Source organism: Bradysia coprophila, unplaced genomic scaffold (assembly GCF_014529535.1).
Source record: "Bradysia coprophila strain Holo2 unplaced genomic scaffold, BU_Bcop_v1 contig_24, whole genome shotgun sequence".
NCBI lineage: Eukaryota > Metazoa > Arthropoda > Insecta > Diptera > Sciaridae > Bradysia > Bradysia coprophila.
The window spans coordinates 1,740,159-1,759,105 of record NW_023503501.1 but is presented as its reverse complement, the minus strand read 5'-3'; the positions used below and the strand labels follow the sequence as shown (position 1 = coordinate 1,759,105).

The 18,947-nt window shown below is 35.6% G+C and overlaps 1 protein-coding gene across 2 annotated transcripts in view; it reads left to right on the top strand.

Annotated features, from left to right (window-relative positions):
• Positions 1-18,947, top strand: part of LOC119077793 — a 99,692-nt gene that overhangs the window by 58,582 nt on the left and 22,163 nt on the right. For both annotated transcript variants that reach the window (XM_037185102.1, XM_037185101.1), the window contains one exon: positions 17,272-17,533. In XM_037185102.1, the coding sequence (XP_037040997.1) occupies positions 17,377-17,533 (157 nt within the window). In that variant the 5' untranslated portion in view covers positions 17,272-17,376. The remainder of the gene's footprint in view (positions 1-17,271; positions 17,534-18,947) is intronic.

Here is an 18,947-nt window from a genome sequence, read left to right as displayed (position 1 = left end):
TCTAGAAAAAAGACTCGGTGACAATGCACATCGTGTGCCTAAAAAGGCATTTATCAACGAGTTTCGTACCATTTTTTTCTAAAAAAAAAAATCCGACGAAAGTTTTACTTTTCGACATTGACTTGAGAAAATAGCGATTTCAATACAAGGCAACTAAAATACGACCAATTTCTCTATGATTTTTCGTTGGGAAACGTCACATGGTCTTTTCTTTACGATTGAATTTAATGTGGTGAATTTAAATGTTCGCCAGTAATTTTATGCGTTTTGGCTATTTTGGCTGTCGTTGTTTATTTTGCAATTTCGTCGTTCATTTCCAGCTCACTATAAACAAGACGGGATGGCTCAGTGCTTACGTACTAGCCTTCCACCAAAATGATCCGAGTTCGAATCCAGTGTCAGACGATTCCACATGGCATTGGTGACGTCCTAAAGTTAACTCAAGCTGCAACGATGTACACACTTAATGACTCGTATGGCATAACCCAAATACGTTGAATTTGTGTGTCTACATTTAGGCGATAAGCACCTAACTGTCCTAACAGAGTATTTGCATACTTTGAGGTTTGTTAAGCCGGTGGTCCAGACTGCACTTGTTATTGGCTCTAAAAGGCTGTTGGTGAGGTCCCTAAACGAACAAATCAAATCAAGACGTTGTTCGTAACTTATGAACTTATGCTAAGGGTAACGCATTTCAAGCATTTTCATAGAAAATACTACTCTATTTGACAGCTGTCACTAGGATCACTCATGCTTGCAGTGCGTAGCTAAAAGGGTTTTTTTGTGAATTCCAGAAATCATCTCCAGCTCGTACTGGAAGCCTCTCATTCGCTATAAAAGCCTTTTAGTATGCATTGGGAAAATAACTATTGCTTCACTGATATAACGTTATGTGAGCACATTGTAGTATGTTTAGTCAAAGATGGATTTAAAGTTTCCCCGTAAGGCATAGTCACCGAGAAATATTTTTGTATGAAATTGGAGGTTTATTAAACCATAAACATATGCATTTCCAATATCTCGTCGAAAGTGATATAACAAAAATAAATGGAGGAAAAGATAATAAAATTGAATAACACAAAATCTCTTCTCATTTCAGACATTTGCATATTTTCAACGGCTGTGAGGTTTTTATTTCCATATATTCTGAATATGAAATTCGTATATAAAATTCGAAGTCTTTGAGTCTTGCACATAAAAGAAATGTTAGAGAACGTAAAAAAAACGAGGCGATGTGAACATTCTGTAACATTCTAACTTAATATTGACATATATCACATGCATCGTACACACACATATTCCATATGTTCTTCGTGTTATTATGTAGGCAAACGTTCACCATGAAATATCTAATAAAATACGTACATCGGCACTATAATATTCATATTTGTAAAATAATAAAAAGAAAAAAATTATTACGTGTTTAGAACGAGAAATGTTCTTTTCTCATCATCCAGATATCACAAGTTTAATTTCCGCTCGGCACACAGAATATTTTTCTTTTGGTATTCACGTGCGAGCATACGATATTCCTCTCTATCTTTATATTCCCATTACTTGATTTTTCTATACAGATGGGTGAGACATAACCAAGTTACACATAACATCCCAGTCACATATTGTGAATTTCACAAAATTCATGCTGAGATGTTCGAAAGAAGTGGAGAGAAGAAGAAAAACCCGTCCTCGAAAAAAAACTCGAAAATCTTTACTATTCCAAACGAAATGTGTTGAGAATAAAGAAATATAAGGTCGGTCTGTATGTCATGTTATATTTTGTTGTTATCATTTTTACGTCGCTTTCAACTAAGATGATTTTGATGAAAATTTATAGTTTTGAGAATAACCATGTTCGAATACGTTACAGTAATATTGTGCGACATCATGGTGGGATTGTTTGATTTCGATCGAATCATGAACGGGGGTTGGTTTATTGGCTGAATAAAAACCTTAAGTGGTGACATGTAGGGAAATGAGAAGATAATATCGTGTCATTCGATATATTTGAGAAAATATAAATGTCGTCGGGTTGTAGATGGTGGTTACACACCATTTTGCTGATAAAAATAAAATTTGAATCGATGAGTGAGTCTCTTATCAGAAGCAATTTTATAGAAATTGGAGTTTTTCTGTTAGAAAAAGGAAATTTATTTAGTTTTCCAGTTCACTTCTTATATGTGTGCCGCAAAAACTTGATTATAGGGCAAGTCTGGTGAGTTTTTTTAACCCTTTTTTCTAGTAGCGACATCTATGCATGTTCATAGCTGAATTTACAATTCAATATAGAACTAGCCCCTTTTCTCTAGTGGCGACACCCATGCTTTCATAGCTGAACTAACAGCATGCTCCATTGATAACACACTAACCCCGCACCCTATAGCAACGGTTGCCAGTCTAATTCTAATTATTCGAAATCTCCAATCAAGCGAAGAATGACGGATAATGTATGATTGCCTGACAAACATTCTCAAAATAACCGCAGCAGGAAAAATTTCCATTAAAACCAAATTAACTATTTCGTTAAACTAATTAAATTTCTGCTATATCTACGTTTGATAATCAAAAATGTTTTCGCATTGTTCCTTGCTCCACCTTTTCTTTTCGGTTATTTCGGAAATGTGTTGTATCCAGATCTACATGGAATCTACATGTGGTAGAATAATTTTTGAATAATTGCTGAAAATTTCTGGGTTCGTATCATGCTATTTATGTAAAATGCCGGTGGAAGGTGGATAATTATTGCGACTTAGCGCACACGCTTATTAATGCTTACATGTTTCGTAAAATTTGGCATGTAATGCCAAGGGCTTAGAATGTATATGATGAAGTTACGCCGATTGCCATTATTTATCTGGGACCGTATCGCAAAAAAAAAAACATTTCGACTCTCGGTAGCTCAAACTGTATTTCAATACAAAAATTCAACTGAACCAAAATTGAGCTACAATTTTGTATGAAAATTTCAGCCCAGTGAGAAAATTGCGTTTTGTTAACGCAGCAGTGACAGCAGTTTCTCTCCTGTGTGGAGAAAATAAAACTTTTCTCACCTGAACTGTCACTTTGTTTGTGTTGTCGAAAATGGTATAGCGAATCGATGTTTTTGTTTTTTTAGGGTAGAAAGTGGATTATTACACACTTAGGGAAAACAATAAAATTGGTTTAGGTTTCAATGGATGTTGTAAAGATCTCTACGCATTTAAGACGTTCAGCTCTCCGTTTACTGTTTGATCGTTTGTTTGAAGCCTCTCCCACTTTCCATTGTTAAAAAGTGAAGAGAGCTAAACAGCGTAAGTGCGATTACAGCTTTAGGCGTCCCATCGTCCCATACCTAATAAATTTTAATAGTAAACGATACGCATTTTAGTTAAGTATAGATGTAGATGTACATATACAGGACATTTAAAGAACTCTTTAGTCAGATTCACACTCAAATAATTCTCTCCGTTTTACGTGTGTTATTGTTTAAACGAATCTCAACGAATCTTAAACGTCAAGTAAATGCAGACGTAAATTCAATGAAAACGGAGAGATCTTTTCGAGTATATGGAGCCTCCTTTACTTCGGAGGCATTTGTCTTTTCTCGAATTATTCTTTTCGAATTAGAATCACGAAAATAGGCCCTGATGTAACATAGAGTTACTAAAATATGATCAAATATCAGATTTATTTTGCTTCGATTGCGATTGAATGAATATAAAACCTGTCCACCATTTCATGAAATGTTTTCCCTCTCGATGCTTTTCGTTGCTAATATAGAACTCAGAGAATCACGTAAAAAATGCTTTAAAAAAATTGATTTTTCGCTTAATTGACTGTCTGTACTTACACCCTAATGATAATTCTATTATGACGAACAATGTCTTGATTCCACCCAGACCGATACTGATTTAAACTTTGGTCCTTTCAACCGTAAATCGGAGTAAAAAAGCGGTATAAATCAGTCCTTGTTACATTCGTATATTGTCTATTTAACATGATTGAAAATTGCAGAATGTCGATAAAAAAAAGACGAAGAAAACATGGAAAAGCCACTGCACAGCACATTATATCTAGAATGTGATTTCGAATTCAAAGACTGTTTTACTTACTTATGCACGACGAATTTTATGGCTTTATTATGTTGAAATTCTTGTTCTTGAAAATCGACGATGTTAGTACTTCGCCTTGACAGTTGTGCTTGTAGCATAAAACTAAAACTAAATTTATTTCTTCTCTTTTTTTTAAATTAAGGTGGATAATTGCGTTTTGTACTCGTGTTGAATGTCAATTGTGATATGTGATTTCGTATCGACCTCGTTGATATTTTTCTTATTTCGAAGAAAGCTTTCTTCAACACCTACAGTTTTTTTTTTCTATTCGTTGCTTGTCTTTACCGGATTACTGAACCGTTTCTCTGCTTGTATCACTGAACTGGAAAAAAATTTACCGGACAGTTTTGCTTTCATCTACAATTTGTTAATGAAAAAAAAACATTCGGTTTCTCTTTTCAATTGATTGAGTGGGGGGATGGGGAACAGTATCAGTAAGTGAATACATTGTCAAGTTTGTCGTTTCTTTAATGAGAATGATCAATGGTTTTTTGGTTGATATAACGAATTTCTTGTTGTTAAAAAATCTGTCAAAAAATCGTCTAAGGGTAAAGGTGACGCAAGTCCTTGTGAGTTTCCTTTAAAAAAAATGATATTCAGTCGAGACGTATTCGGCTCCTAGTTTTAACAAAACAAAGTAATACAAATGTCAGATGGCAATTAAGCTTACTTTTCTTCTACAGTGACGTAGGTATCGATTTTCTTTCGTTCTAAATGTCATATTTGAAGTAGACCAAAATAAACTCAACACATCCCTGTGTCAAACTACGGTTACTGCGCCTTTACACAAAGACGTGTGCGAGGTTTCCAATTGCGATGCAAGATTTTGAAATTTTTATTTCATAAACGTTTACCGCCATACTGAACTATTTGCAATACATCGATTTTGTTTAAATCACATTCTTGTTGGGCTGATCTGCTGTATTGGGAAGAAGCTGGAATTGAAAACATTTATTTTTTCCGATGCGAAATTTACAGATCGTCTGATTTTATAAATGAAATTAGGGGTTGCCATAACAGAAAAATTGGCATTTTGTGTTGTTGTCGCGAATATTTTCGCGTACGTCGCGTAGGGTCAGTTTTTCACTCAGAAAAATGATTACGTCTGACACGTATAAAGTGCGGTAACGAAGTTATACCCCAGACACGTATGCGTGCTAACGTACGACATTTATTGTTATACATACGTCTTGTATAAAATACGAGTGGCATGTTTCTTACCTTAGTCATCGTATATTATACAGTGACTATGTATGGAAATATACGTGTCGTGTTGAAGTACGCATACATGACTGGTGTATAACTTCCTTACCACACTTTATACGTGTCAGACGTAATATTTTTACCCTTAACCTTGACCCTTAACAGAGAATAAACAGTTAATCTTTCGTTGATAAATAGCCGACGCCGAAAAAAACGATTATTTTTTTCCCTAACTGACTGAATGACAGTACCAACGGGAAATTGCATGTAACGAGACTTTATCTGTACTAAGTCCAAGACGTAACCTAATAACCGATTCAATCAGATGTCATTATTGTGGACACAACCTGATGAAACGAATTATTTGTGTTGCTGTTGAGTTTCGAACCCACAACTGGCAATTCAATCAAGCCTCGACTTACACACTGCACTATTGTTTGTTAGCGCCCCCAATCGCTAAAATTGACCGTATCTGTATGGAAATCAGACCACCGAGTTGATGAAGAAAAATTGACCGGCTTTAGTCATCTCTTTGCAATTGCAACAACCGACGACAAATACAAGCAATAGCTCTAGGACTTAGTTATGCCCAGTACGCTACGCAGCTCTATCTGGTAATATTTCGATTCAATATGCTATCCCGTTAATTAAACGATTTATTTTTAGATCATTCCTGATCACAAACGAATAGAACAGCAGCAGAATACCGTAAACCAATAAATTGTATTTCTCGTATACACTGCTCAGAACAAGGGGGAAAGTAGATTTATTTAGTGCAAGCTATTGATAGAGAAGTTCGAACGAGCAACGAATAACAGTAACAATGAAGTTGAAATTTCTCTGGAGACCATTAAATAGAAAATGAGCGGACAATCTTCTGGGAATGTTCGAATATTGCAGTGAGCGTTTCAACTCAATTATTGAGTCTCAATATTATTATTTGACCAAAATGAAATGCCACTGTATGTCCCCTCTGTTTTTAATTTGCAAATGTGTGTCGTCTGTAAATTATAAATTAGGTCACGTCAAAAAGGAAGGCAACGGATATGATGTTTAGTTATTCAGCATTGGTTGCATGATGAAAAAGAAAAGAATCGCCCGATCATTCTCTATTTTTATTATTCTCGGCATGTAAGTGATAATCTAAAACAACCTCCACCATCACCATTCACCATCATATCCCCAATAATGTGTTATGTAGATTGTAAATGTTTGTTGTTGTTTTTCTTCCCTACTTCGTTTATATGTTGTGATGAGCACATAATATGCGTATTTTTCTCTCGTCTTCTGCGGAAACTTTATTTTGTATTAGTTTGTCCGGTTGGCCATTTATCTGAAGGGCATTTCCGATACGAATATATATCGATTTTCGCAAACCTAATTTATACCAAACCAATAACGAAACTTTCTTCCTTTTACACTGGTATTCCTGTTACACTTTTGGCTCGGCGAAGGTCAAAACATTTTTGTGGACATTTAACTGAAATAGTATATATGAGACTGTTCCTATTTGTTATGCAGGGTGAATGAATGAACTTATGGTTGGTCATAGGTCACGGTAATAAAAGATTTGATATACAAGCGAACTGGTCGTCGCTAATTATTTTATTTTCGTATAGTTGAGGTAATATTACATCCAACTTCTTTGGCCTATCGAATTCACAGTCTTCTGGCATGTTGGAAATACGAACATGACATAATTGGAGAAGACCATCTCATAATATTTGGAATTGATACAATTGTATAATAAGCCAACCGCACACATGTTCGTCCCACACATTTTGTTTGCTCTTCGAAAACAATATTTTACGTTGATACCACCAAAGTAAAAACTCCCGACATAGACTGATTTATGAACGTAGCTTTTCTTTTCAGAAATAGTGACATTTCCACCATATATCATCATTCATCATAAAGCGAACAATGAATAGTATACTCTGGTCTTTCTGGGTGTAGAAGCAGTAATTTATTTTACTTAACTAGAATATGTGTTTGGTTGCACAATTGAAAATTGAATGCTAGAATTTAATGTTCAGACTGCAGGACAGTTATGATCTCGGTTATGTTGTATGGTTTCACGATTCATAAAAAATTTTTGTCGGACTGTCTAGACATTTTATATATGTATTTTAGAACATTAGGATGCAGTGGAGAGACTGAAGGAAAACCTAGCGTGCGATAGATCGGAATAGATTTTTCAAATACATCTCTCGAGCAATATTATTGTGTCACTGCGACAAATAGGAAACAATCACCGTTCACAATTCCAGAACTTTGATCAATGAAATGAAAGGATTTTGTGGGGATAACAAATAAATTTTAAATTGTTGTCCTCAGGATGTCTGGTCTGGGCTACGAATCTTGCCACTTCTTTCTATATTTTTAAATGTCCTTATAATACCGTTCGAGTTGTCCTTTCGCTCATATTGAATGTGAAAAGCGATTTTATGGTTGATTATCGTAGGTGGGTCGGCCACAAACTCGATTCGCAATGTTGTCAAGCTGGTTGATTGGGCTGGTTTGGGCCAGCGAGCCGCCGTTAGCTAAAACTTTTTTCGGCTCTATAAAATTGAATTTTGATCCGAATTGAGTAGGAAAAAATTCCTGTGTTCCTTGAACCTTTCTGCATACGAGAAAAATATAACTGATTGAAAAAGTATGCAGGTGGCGTTGTAATTCAAAATGGCGCCCATCAATACAAAAAAGTGTGCAAATCTCGAAAATCCGGTAAATGCTTTTTTTTGAAGTAATTAATGTTTTTTATTTTTAACATAAAATGGTAACCATTTGGAATATTTTCGCCCATAGAACCATGTCAAAAATATTTCATTTTATATTTTTAAATAAATTTTCAAAAATCAAAATTTCATAGAGCGAAAAGAAGTGTTCGGCAACGTCGGCTCCCTAGACCAAACCAGGCCGATTCCAGCATGCCAACATCGCGATTCGAGTTACTGGTCGATCCATCTACGATAATCAACCTCAACCTCAATAAGATCTCTGTGTAAATCGCGTAGGCGACGTTGCTCGATTTGTATGAAATATCACGTAAGCGACGTTGCTATGGATGAAATTGTCGTTGTTCGTGTTGTCAAAGTTTGTGTTTACAGTTACTTGGAACAAACCTATAACTCGTTGGCATTTTGCATTGTGTGCCACAAGTTTCTTCATAATACGTTGGCGCTGAGTGCTGTGTGCAAATAGTCTTTTTTATAATAGTTTGGCTGTCTGTACTGTGTGCAAATAGCCAAAGAGACTATTTGCACCGTGAGAGTAGGTTGCACTCTCTTTCATACAATTTTTCATACCCACGAGTTAGGAACATATTTATAGCAACTTTTTGACCTCCTCCCCTTAACTTCAACGACCACGCCATAAGTGCGTTCTTCAGAATTTGAATTTTGTGTGAATCAGTGGACGAACGAATGAATTGAAAAATACATTGCAACGCACTCTGATATGTGAATACCGTGAATTACACATAGTACGACGCTGCGTTTGGTTTGTCCTTGACAATAAATTCAAGTGATAGCACATCCAGAATAAATATCTTTAGATTATACGAGATTTCCTGCCCGAAGGCTTAACATCTCGTCCTCTCTAAGAGGAGTAGATTGAGATACGCTCAATCGGCGCGTCAGATGATTACCTTTTTATGCCAGTGTTTCATGCACCGCATACCAAAGGTGAGGCCAGAACCTAACTTCATTCTTACCACATTTCCACCGGGAGTAGTACCAAAAAGGTGAATCCCACAGCCACCACGTTTCAGCCAAGGAGAGGCTCATCATATTATCCCATTCCAGTAGAGGGATCAAGACATCAGTTCTCTTTCCACTATTCTATGTCAACTCTACCGATAGAGTACGATTCAACGTGTCACTGAAAGATGTCGCTGCAACAAAGCCAATGTCAACAGAAAAATAATTAATTTTTTACTCGCCTCAGGCCTCAGGACTCCGGAACAGTAATCAGGCTTTCAATAGGCCCTATATTTCCTTGGAGATAAGGCTTAGAGAAAACGTTTGTGTCATCATATCCTTTTTTGAATACTCTTATCGCCAAGCCTAAATAGCCTCTATACGAACAACACACACTCTACGGAGTGTGTTGTTTGTATTGAGGCTATTTAGCCAAGCCGATATGGAGCCGATTTAAAAACTGACTACTGTTCCGCAATCCTGAGGTCATGTGCAGAACAATAACATTTAATTTGACTAAAATCCGTCGAAAAAAATATATTTTTTCTGTTGACATTGGCTTTGTTGCAGCGACATCTTTCAGTGAAATAGTGAATCGTTCTCTAACGTTAAAGATGAGATTGAACTGAGAAAAGATAACTGATGCCGTAATCCCACTTCAGAGAAGAGATTTTCTATATACAAATACTCTTTCATACTTTAACTGTGTGCAAATAGTCTCTTTAAAATGCTTTGGCCCTTTGCACTGTATGCGGTGTAACTCTTTCTTTTTAAGTTCCCATTAAGCATCTGAAAAAAGCACTTCGCAAAACAGCACCATGAAATTTGAATTTATACAGCAAATAAACTTATAAAAATGAATTTAAGCCCGATGTGCCATATTTTACTCCATTTACATGTTCAGGAGACTGTTCTTTTGTAAATTTACAGAAGGGTTTATTTTTTCATCAAAGCAAAAAAGAAATCCTCGATACATTTCCATTTCATACAGCTTAGGAAAAAACACGAGCCCCGCTGAAATTTCAGTCTGGCGAATATATCACTCAACCATTTTTTTTTCTTTCTTCTGTATTAGGTTATGCATACACATATATAAACTAAACAGCAACACATTTTTGATCACTCTAAAGATTAATAGTTGAAACATGTTCATATTTTCCACATAAAATATTACATTTACCACCACCCATTCCCGAACGACATCGACACACCGAACCGCCCAAAACTCATTCCCTGGCTGAAAAGTGTAAACCACAAAATTACGTACAAAATCATGCATTGTCACCTTTAATCTGAAACATTTTCATCATGTCTCTTCCCATCGAAGCGAAAATATTGCTATGCATAATAGAAGAGATCATTCGTTTTCTCTACAAATTCAATAAATTACGTAGTTGACACAATAATGGCATATTTTCGAAAACATACATCGTTATGTATGTACATTAGGAACCATAACGTGAACGCTTGAACATCATGTATAGTCGTATTATGCATGTATATAGATATAGATAACACAATCATGTTATTCGGATATACACATTCCGTGCAACAACGAAAGAAATATAGCTCTGAACATTACATATCAATAATCACTTAAAACACCTTCATTCCCCGCCACCTTTCAATAAGATAAACCGAACGTCTGTACGTCTTGATTTTAACAATAGAATTACAGAAGAATAATACTTCCTACAACTGTGAATCCATGTTATAGCTATGGGAGGTTTGGTGTACACGATGTGTGGAAAAAAGGATTTTCACGTTTTCGTCGGAACATTGATCACAACAGCTGTCAGTCAGCACGGTGCTTTAGGGATATAGCGGAGAATTTTTTTTTTTTTAAACATTAATCGAATGCATACTTCAAGAGTACTGACTGTATTTAGAGATTTATGTGCGTAATAGGAGAGGTATATTGAGGAAAATGTGAATTTAATTTGAAGCCAAATCGACTCATCCATTTATCTTGAAGATTCGATAGCATGTGAAGTACACTACATCTAACAGATGTTGTGTATTATCAATCTCAAATTTGTCAAACAACAGAAAAGATAATCGGTGTTCGGTAAAAGAACCATCAATCATTTAGGTATAGTTTTCAAGAAATTCGGCTAAACGTCTTCAGGTACTTACTTATTTATCACTGTTTTTCACACAAGTGATTTCCAGCCAAGGACGGACTGGCTGCCAAAAGAGCCACTGAGCAAAAATATCAAAAGAACCGTAAAATTGAAAACAGCTGACTCTGTTAGCGATCTCCACAGTGTGGCACACGTTATTATTCTTAGTTACTCTACTACAAATTAGTGATTCACAATGATTGGTGTCCTCAGATAAAACTCAAAATAGGTCGACCGCGGCGGTAGACCTATCCTCACAGATAAATATGGTATTACAATTTTTAGGTCCGAGCAACGCACTTCGAGCAAAAGTGCTATTAATGACAGCTGCCAAATAGAGTACTATTTTGTATGAAATTTTATCCCCACTCTTTTTACAGTGTAAAATTGTATACTGTCAAGTTAGGGTACTGATTTAGAGTATCACTCTTGCTTGAAGTGCGTTGGTCCGAGGGGATTACTTTCAAAAAGTAATTCTTTCGGTATTAGATTTTTAAATATTCGCTAAAAATTGAAAAATTGTAATTCCATCAGGGATTAAAAATAATATTGGGAATTGAACGATGATACTGTTGCTAAGAGTTTTCCGTCTATAATTTCTTTGCCTTGAAATCACAATTTTGTGTTAATTTGTTTCGAACACGATTTACGAACAAGATACGGTTATGTCAGAAAATTTAATTGAAACGGGCATTAATTTGGTATTAAATGTTTCAATGGGACTACCGTTGCTTTATTCTGTGGAAATTTAAGGTCGGTTTGTATAGATCCCACCAGTTTGAAGAAATCAGTAAATCAATCTAGCAAACCCCAATAAAACCCTATTTGCCCATGCAATTACCTTTCTAATGACACCCCACACGATCCTGTATGGCTCGTGTAACTGGAGAAATTTTTGTAAGAAAAGTGCAAGTTTTCGGTCTTTGATGACCTCTTACCAGCCACACATGCTTCGAAGAATTTTTTTGAAAGTAATTTTGGTTCTTGGGCTCGAATAACTTACTGGGCACATATAAAAAATTCCAGTAGAATATGCGTCCGATTTAGGTCTTCTGTTTTTCAGAAGGACCCCTCCAACTTGACAGTTGCGTGCCTAAAATCCATAATAAGATCACAAACGAAGTGCTGACATAAGTCATAGTGAAAAAATTATGTACCAGTGAAAGTGCCAAGTGGCGCCACCTGTTTTGTAGAATTGTGAGCTTTTGGGAACTTTTAAACAAATATGCTGGTGGAGCCCAGACCTTAAGTTTTAAATTTATTGCGTTCATCTGATTCATCTACAACGTAAAATCTACGCCTCCGGCACTAAATGAACAATCCTTTATGGTAAGGCGCATTAAATGCAATATACATTTTCCATCAAAGCATATTTTCATTGATCCAATGGATGGGCCAAATAAAAATCGCCATTACTTACGCTACTTTGACCTTTTGAGGATAAAATGTGCTGATATTATTACTCAGATATGAACATTTATGATCAAGCATCTGATCCCAAATATGATACATGGATATTTGAATAATGTCTGTCGTTTGGTGTATTATACATAACTTTCATTACTAAACCACCATAACCAGTGGGATATTGGTGGAACATAAAAGTGAAATAGTTCCGTCAAGAAATAAGGAATAAATGTTACATTTTTTACGACCTTCCATACATCTATACGAGCTTGCAATTCTACTTTTTCTCGTATACAAAATCATCTCCGATGGCGTTGCTATCCGTAGGCAGACAAGAAAAATGTATTCAAATTGATTCAATGGATTCAATATGTATACCGAATAAGAATGGACGTCTTTCGGCATAAAGAAGATGTTGGAATATTATATCCAATTTAATGTGGGAACCATGTGGCTTTTCGTTTGGCGACAGTGCAATATATATGAACTTTAGCAATTTTAAAAAGCACACATATGGCAAAGTCATATAGTGAGAATATGGATAAGCTTTGATCGTACGAAAATTGTATTCAGCAACTGGATTGGAAAAAGGGTAATGTGGTTTTGAAGCTAAAGCTCAAATGTGTTTGATTTTTTTTTAAATAATTCTAGTCATAGAATTACAAAATTCAGCGCTCTATTTGTGAACCAACTTCACTGCCATGGACCAGAGTGAAGTTATTTCAGCAAAAGTGCATTTTATTTAGTTATTAACAGCGCAAAGAAGTACTGAAATTTCCAGTATTTGAGTAAATATATTTCCCAATAACTAACCGTTTGGGCGGGTCAGGTCCCTTGACTGAAAAGTACTTTTTCTGTTCTCTATTTTCTTGTAAATTTACGGCCAGATTTTTAATCAACAATAAATCATAAATAGACAAGGACTCGTGTGAATTATGGCCCTTGCCGCAAACTTCACACTCGTGGGAGTTTTCAAGTTTTCTATTTGATTGTTCCATACATTTTTCATTGGTTTTTCATGGCGCGAGATCTGCTACTTTTGCCAGTGATAGCTGACTATCAGTGTTATAGAAAACTATCATGCGTGATAGCTGACTTTCACGTGACTATCCCTGACTATATCAAACTATCACATTGATTCGCCTAGTCGGTTGGCCTGTAGAGGCGCCACATTTTTTTATAGTACTTCATTCTTACTGGACTATTTTTTTGTGAAACAACTTCACATTGATTCATTCCTATGAAATGTCACAGCAGTGAAGTTGGTTCACATGAAAATAAGCGCAGTGACAGCAGTAATTTTATGACAGAATGTACTAAAATATGGGAAAACTCTATTACATTTCTTCTTAGTTTCTAAACATCATTCTTCTATAGCTGACTATCACCGTGATAGCTGACTATCATGTGTGATAGATGGATATAAGTAACCGACAAAATCAGATTACATCAAAGTAATCTTTTTCGATTGATTGAATTTCCAACAGTGGAAAATACTGTTTTTCTGGAATAACTTCCAGATACTTAATCCCACATAGCCCATTTCCGAACTTAACCTCAGGAATTCAATTCTGCGTCGATTAAAAAAATAGAATTAGTAATTGGTTGATAATTACTCAAGTTATCGTGTTTACAAGCAAAATATTGGGACAAACAGTAACATATCATACAACCTTTCCGGCATAAGACCCTGACTTACAGGCAAGGGAACAAGCCTTGCACTCGGTAGTTCTGCTTTCTTCTTCAAAAATTATGAAGAACTTTATTAATTTTGCGTTTTAAAGTTATTGGAGAACTTCAAAAAGCCCTTTGAAGGATCATCTATTCTTGGGATTCATTTACCAAAAACTCTTTCGAAATATATAACTCGTACAGTTTCTTACGTAACCTCGAGCCTTTTTGTTTTTGGTTCATCAGGTTCATTTCTTCATTAGAAATTTCGGAGAATTCGTTCCGTTTCGAACTAATTCTTAGAGTTGAAGAATGGATTAAATTTCATTTGATATTTGTGATGAATGCAACGGATAGCAAAATATTATGGTTACATTGAAAACGAACATGCACTAAGGTATGAACATTTAGATGGTTTTATGCCGACGTCAATGCACACAAGATTCTCATAAGGTATCGAAATTCAATACACAAAGCATGGTTTAAAGGTCATTTATGCTGGAACGAGAAATGAGAGAATGCAATATATTTACGGCAACTGCTGGGCTTGCTAAATAAATGGAACATCTGGAAAATTATTAATTAATTAAATAATGTTTAAGTTTGTCTGTTACTGTATAACTACCAACATTTACATAAATTAATTAATATTATTCGAAACAATCTCACCACTTTCTGTGTATCATTTCCCTTTAGCGACAAAATGCTCCTAAAAACAACAATTTCCAAAAAAGCTACTGAATGAAACGAAATTGTCGGATAATTTTCCTTAAAACGTACACTCAAACTTTCTCATAAAATAAACTGAAAACTTTACAAAAACACCAGGCACTAAGAGAAAAACAAATTTTCCGGGGTGTAAGATATGTTCCGTTTTGTTGGGTTGTTGTAATATGTTTCGTACGTGAGCTTCTTAAGAGTTTCGTTTCTTCTTTCTTTTTTCTCTCGAAATGCTTTTAAGGTGATTGAATCGAATTCCAAGTTAGAGGGTTTTCCGATGATATAGCTAGGATTTTGATGGACCGTGTCAATAATAAAATGTACAGTCATGTTTATGCTGGAAATTATTTTATCGTTCAAATAAGTCAGTGTATTACATTTGAACAATTGGTTATTTTATGGAGCGAATTTTATTGTCGATTCAAAAATGTTTCTTTTATAAAATCATCGGAAATTATGGATCGATGGAAAACTTGAAAAACTCTCATAAAATAATGTGTACACAGTGAAGATGAATGGCTGTAAATTCGAAGTGACTGGCAGTCAACTGCGAATAATACCGTAAATTCCAACAATTCCGAATCAACGAAACGTTGCTTTGATTGTGTTAAAAACTCCTTCAAAATTGAATGAGAGCAATTCATGTTGGATGCATAAAAATTAAATTCAACTTGCGATCAATACATTTTTCAATGTATTCTTCGAGTTCTGTACAATAGTGTTACGTACAAATGCTTCGATTATCAGACTATTTGACGATAAGTATTTGTATTGCATTGGCAGTTACAATATGCAATGAAAGTATACTCTATAGGTATTGGTCTAATGTCAAAATTTGTATGGAGCGAAGGAAATAAACAAACTCACCTTTAGAGCACTGCGCCGTTCAGCCACGCCGAGGCCGCCGCCGAAAAATCACATCAGCCGGAACCGCCGCCGATACCCCTCTCAGCCGTGTTAAAAATCGGCGGCGGAAGATGGCTTGCGAAAGTTTTGGTTTTAATACAGTTTGGGAGAATTTTGCAGCAATTTTTTTCGTTGGCTTACAAAATTGTGTATGCACCTGTCGACTGGTAGAGGGCAGTACAATAAAGTCATGAATGTACTACATGTGAAATAGTAAAACGTGCGCGTGTTGTAGTTGTAGTACGAGTGAGATCAGCTTAAACAGCTAAAGCCTTTGTTGAATGTTTGATTCCATTTTTCAATAGAAGCGGTTTCGCCTAATTCATATGAAACAAATATCTCTGTAACTGACTTCTGACTTGCGTACTTCTATGAGATTTGATTCGATTGTAACAATACAGTAGTACAAAAGTGAATATCATCAGGTATTTTGATTTGGGACTCATTGTGGATTCCAAATGATTCCACACTAAATGTGTTTAACAAAAGAGGACCTAGATTAATTTCATTTCAGCTGGCGATCGCGTGCCTACCAAAAATTCCGAATATTTATTTATTTATTTATTTATTTAAACTTTAAATTTTAAAGGGTGTCGGCTACGTTTTAGCCGCCAACTGTCCATCGGCTGAACGGCGCAGTGCTCTACTCACCTTTCATTGAAAATCACTGAAAGGTGAGTTTCTCAATATGAAATCGCTATTTCCTCCGGTTTGTATGGACAGACCATACCTGGTTTGTACTTTCATCGACAATGTGAACAATTTCTATTTCGGATATACAGTAAAGCAATCGTTATTTAAGCAAAAAGTTGGGAAATGGTGTTGTTTTTGTCACTAGATGTGTTGCTTCACTCATTCGATATAAACATCGTGTGATTGTGGCGCCATATAAAACTTCAAGCGTCCAAGTGGTTTGAAAAGTAGTAGGTAGAGTCAATTAAGATTGGCAAGTCGGAAAACACTTTCCTTCGCCTGAGTAACATAATTCGACGTTTTCCGTCACTGCAACTTTTATCGAAAAGTTCAATGATTCTCCAGTAGGGAGAAAATAGAACTTTTCTCATTTGAACTGTCACTTTGTCTATGTTTTCGAAAATGGTATGGCGAATCGATGTTTTCGTTTCGTGGACAAAAGCGGAATATATGCACCGTTACATTAGTTCCACTTTTTCTCTTTCTCTTTTCTCTCGTACTGTTATAACGCTGGTATATATTTGTGTCACTACTATACGTACATCCCAATTTTCACATTAGGGGTGTTTCCCATTCTGGTCATTAATTTTGTAGAAGTTCTATTTTTATCGACAGCGACAACCATATTCTATTAGATCTAGCCTAGCATTACAATTGGGATGTTAAACATAGAATTTTCTTAAATACTTACAAGATAAGACATTCAATGCATATGAAAGTTCCGAATTAATTAATAATTATTTATTTTATCCTTTCCAGAATATCGTCAGGACATGTCCCATCATCGACATGAACTGAATCAATTAGACAAATGGAAGATCCGACACCGATCGCTCATAAAACAATTCATTTGTTAGAAACGAAATGTACCGATTCGGCGATCTACTCTATTTTCTTTATTTTATTATACATGTAATCTTAAATGAAATGCTATACGTTATGACCATATCAGCTGGCGAGATAATCGATTCATCGCTCAATGTGACTGATGTACCTGAAATATTAGAGTTACGACAAACAAGTAAGTACTGAATTGATTATAGTATAGGTGTTCAAAAAATGGGAGTGACGATATTCTTGGTGCACTACCCGAAAGCCAACTCTAATTGACTGAGTAGTGGAAAAAAGCTTCTATAAATGTCGAATAACATCTTTCTAGAGAAACGCTATATTCCGCGACGAATTCTTTTTAATTTTCATCTTTAGAAATACTAGAATCGAATTGGATGTGAAATAAAAATGTTTGATGTGCACGGGTGAGACACGAACTCACAACCTTCAACTTGCCGGGCTGATGCTCTAACCAATTGAGCTACCGTGGACATTTTTATTTCAAATCCAATTTTGAACCGTTGGTCATCACATGATGTGTATGTTCTTTCTTCTATGTGTATTTCAATCTCCATTAGATGTGTATGTGTCAGTTAGTATACATCATATCGATATATTTTTCAAAAACTCTAAACACAGAGATCACCACTTGCAGTACAGAATACAGTACAGTATTGCAAACATAGGAGAACTCAATCAAGAGTAGTGGACAAATTTTTAGAGAAACACTATATTCCGCGTCGAATAACATCGATGGGATTATAATCGTTGAAAATGTGACTTGTTTCATTTCTCCCACTGTAGTGTACAATAGTTGCATTTCAACATAGACCAATACATACAAGGTGTGTACGTTCGAGTGTGCAGCACGAGGAAAGTATACTCTCTGTATCCGTGTGTGGATTGGTTCTATAGGTGAGAACCAACACGCGCACATACATCGGAAGTGTCCTTTTCCTCACTTCATCTTTTTCTTAGCCTCTATAATATCTATACTGTAGAATGTAGACCTCCCCTATCTCCTTGCACTTGTTGCCAATTTGTTCCTGCTGTTCTGGTGGTCTTCCCATAGGTGTTGTAGGTGGTCTACAGTTCATAATGGCTTTGGTCGAACGTTTGTGCTCCATTCCACATCAGAGATTCTATACTTTCCATTACGTCAACGACTTTCTTTTGTTAACGAATCCACTGATTTGTTATTCTATCTCTGAGCGAAATCCCAAGCATACATACTTTGTCCCTTTGCTCACTGTGCTATTCTCATTTTATTCTCGAATGCTTTCGTTAAACGTTGACCACTCCATATGTTTATACACTTGAATCAAACACTTTCCGTTTCAGGCTGTTCTTCATATTGCTTTTGAATATAATCCTAAGTTTTCCGAACGCTGCCCATTCGAGTCCAATTTTTCTCCTCACTTCGGCAGTCTTACTAGTGATGGGAAAATATTTTTACTCACACCAATACACTCTTGCAGTAAAAGTTTTTTCAATTTGTATTATCAAAGGTTTCATTTGGTTTCGTTTTTTTTTCGTCTGGATGTTTAAAGGTTACGATTTAACTGTGGTCGTACTACTTCAGTTGTTGATTTTAAATTATTTAG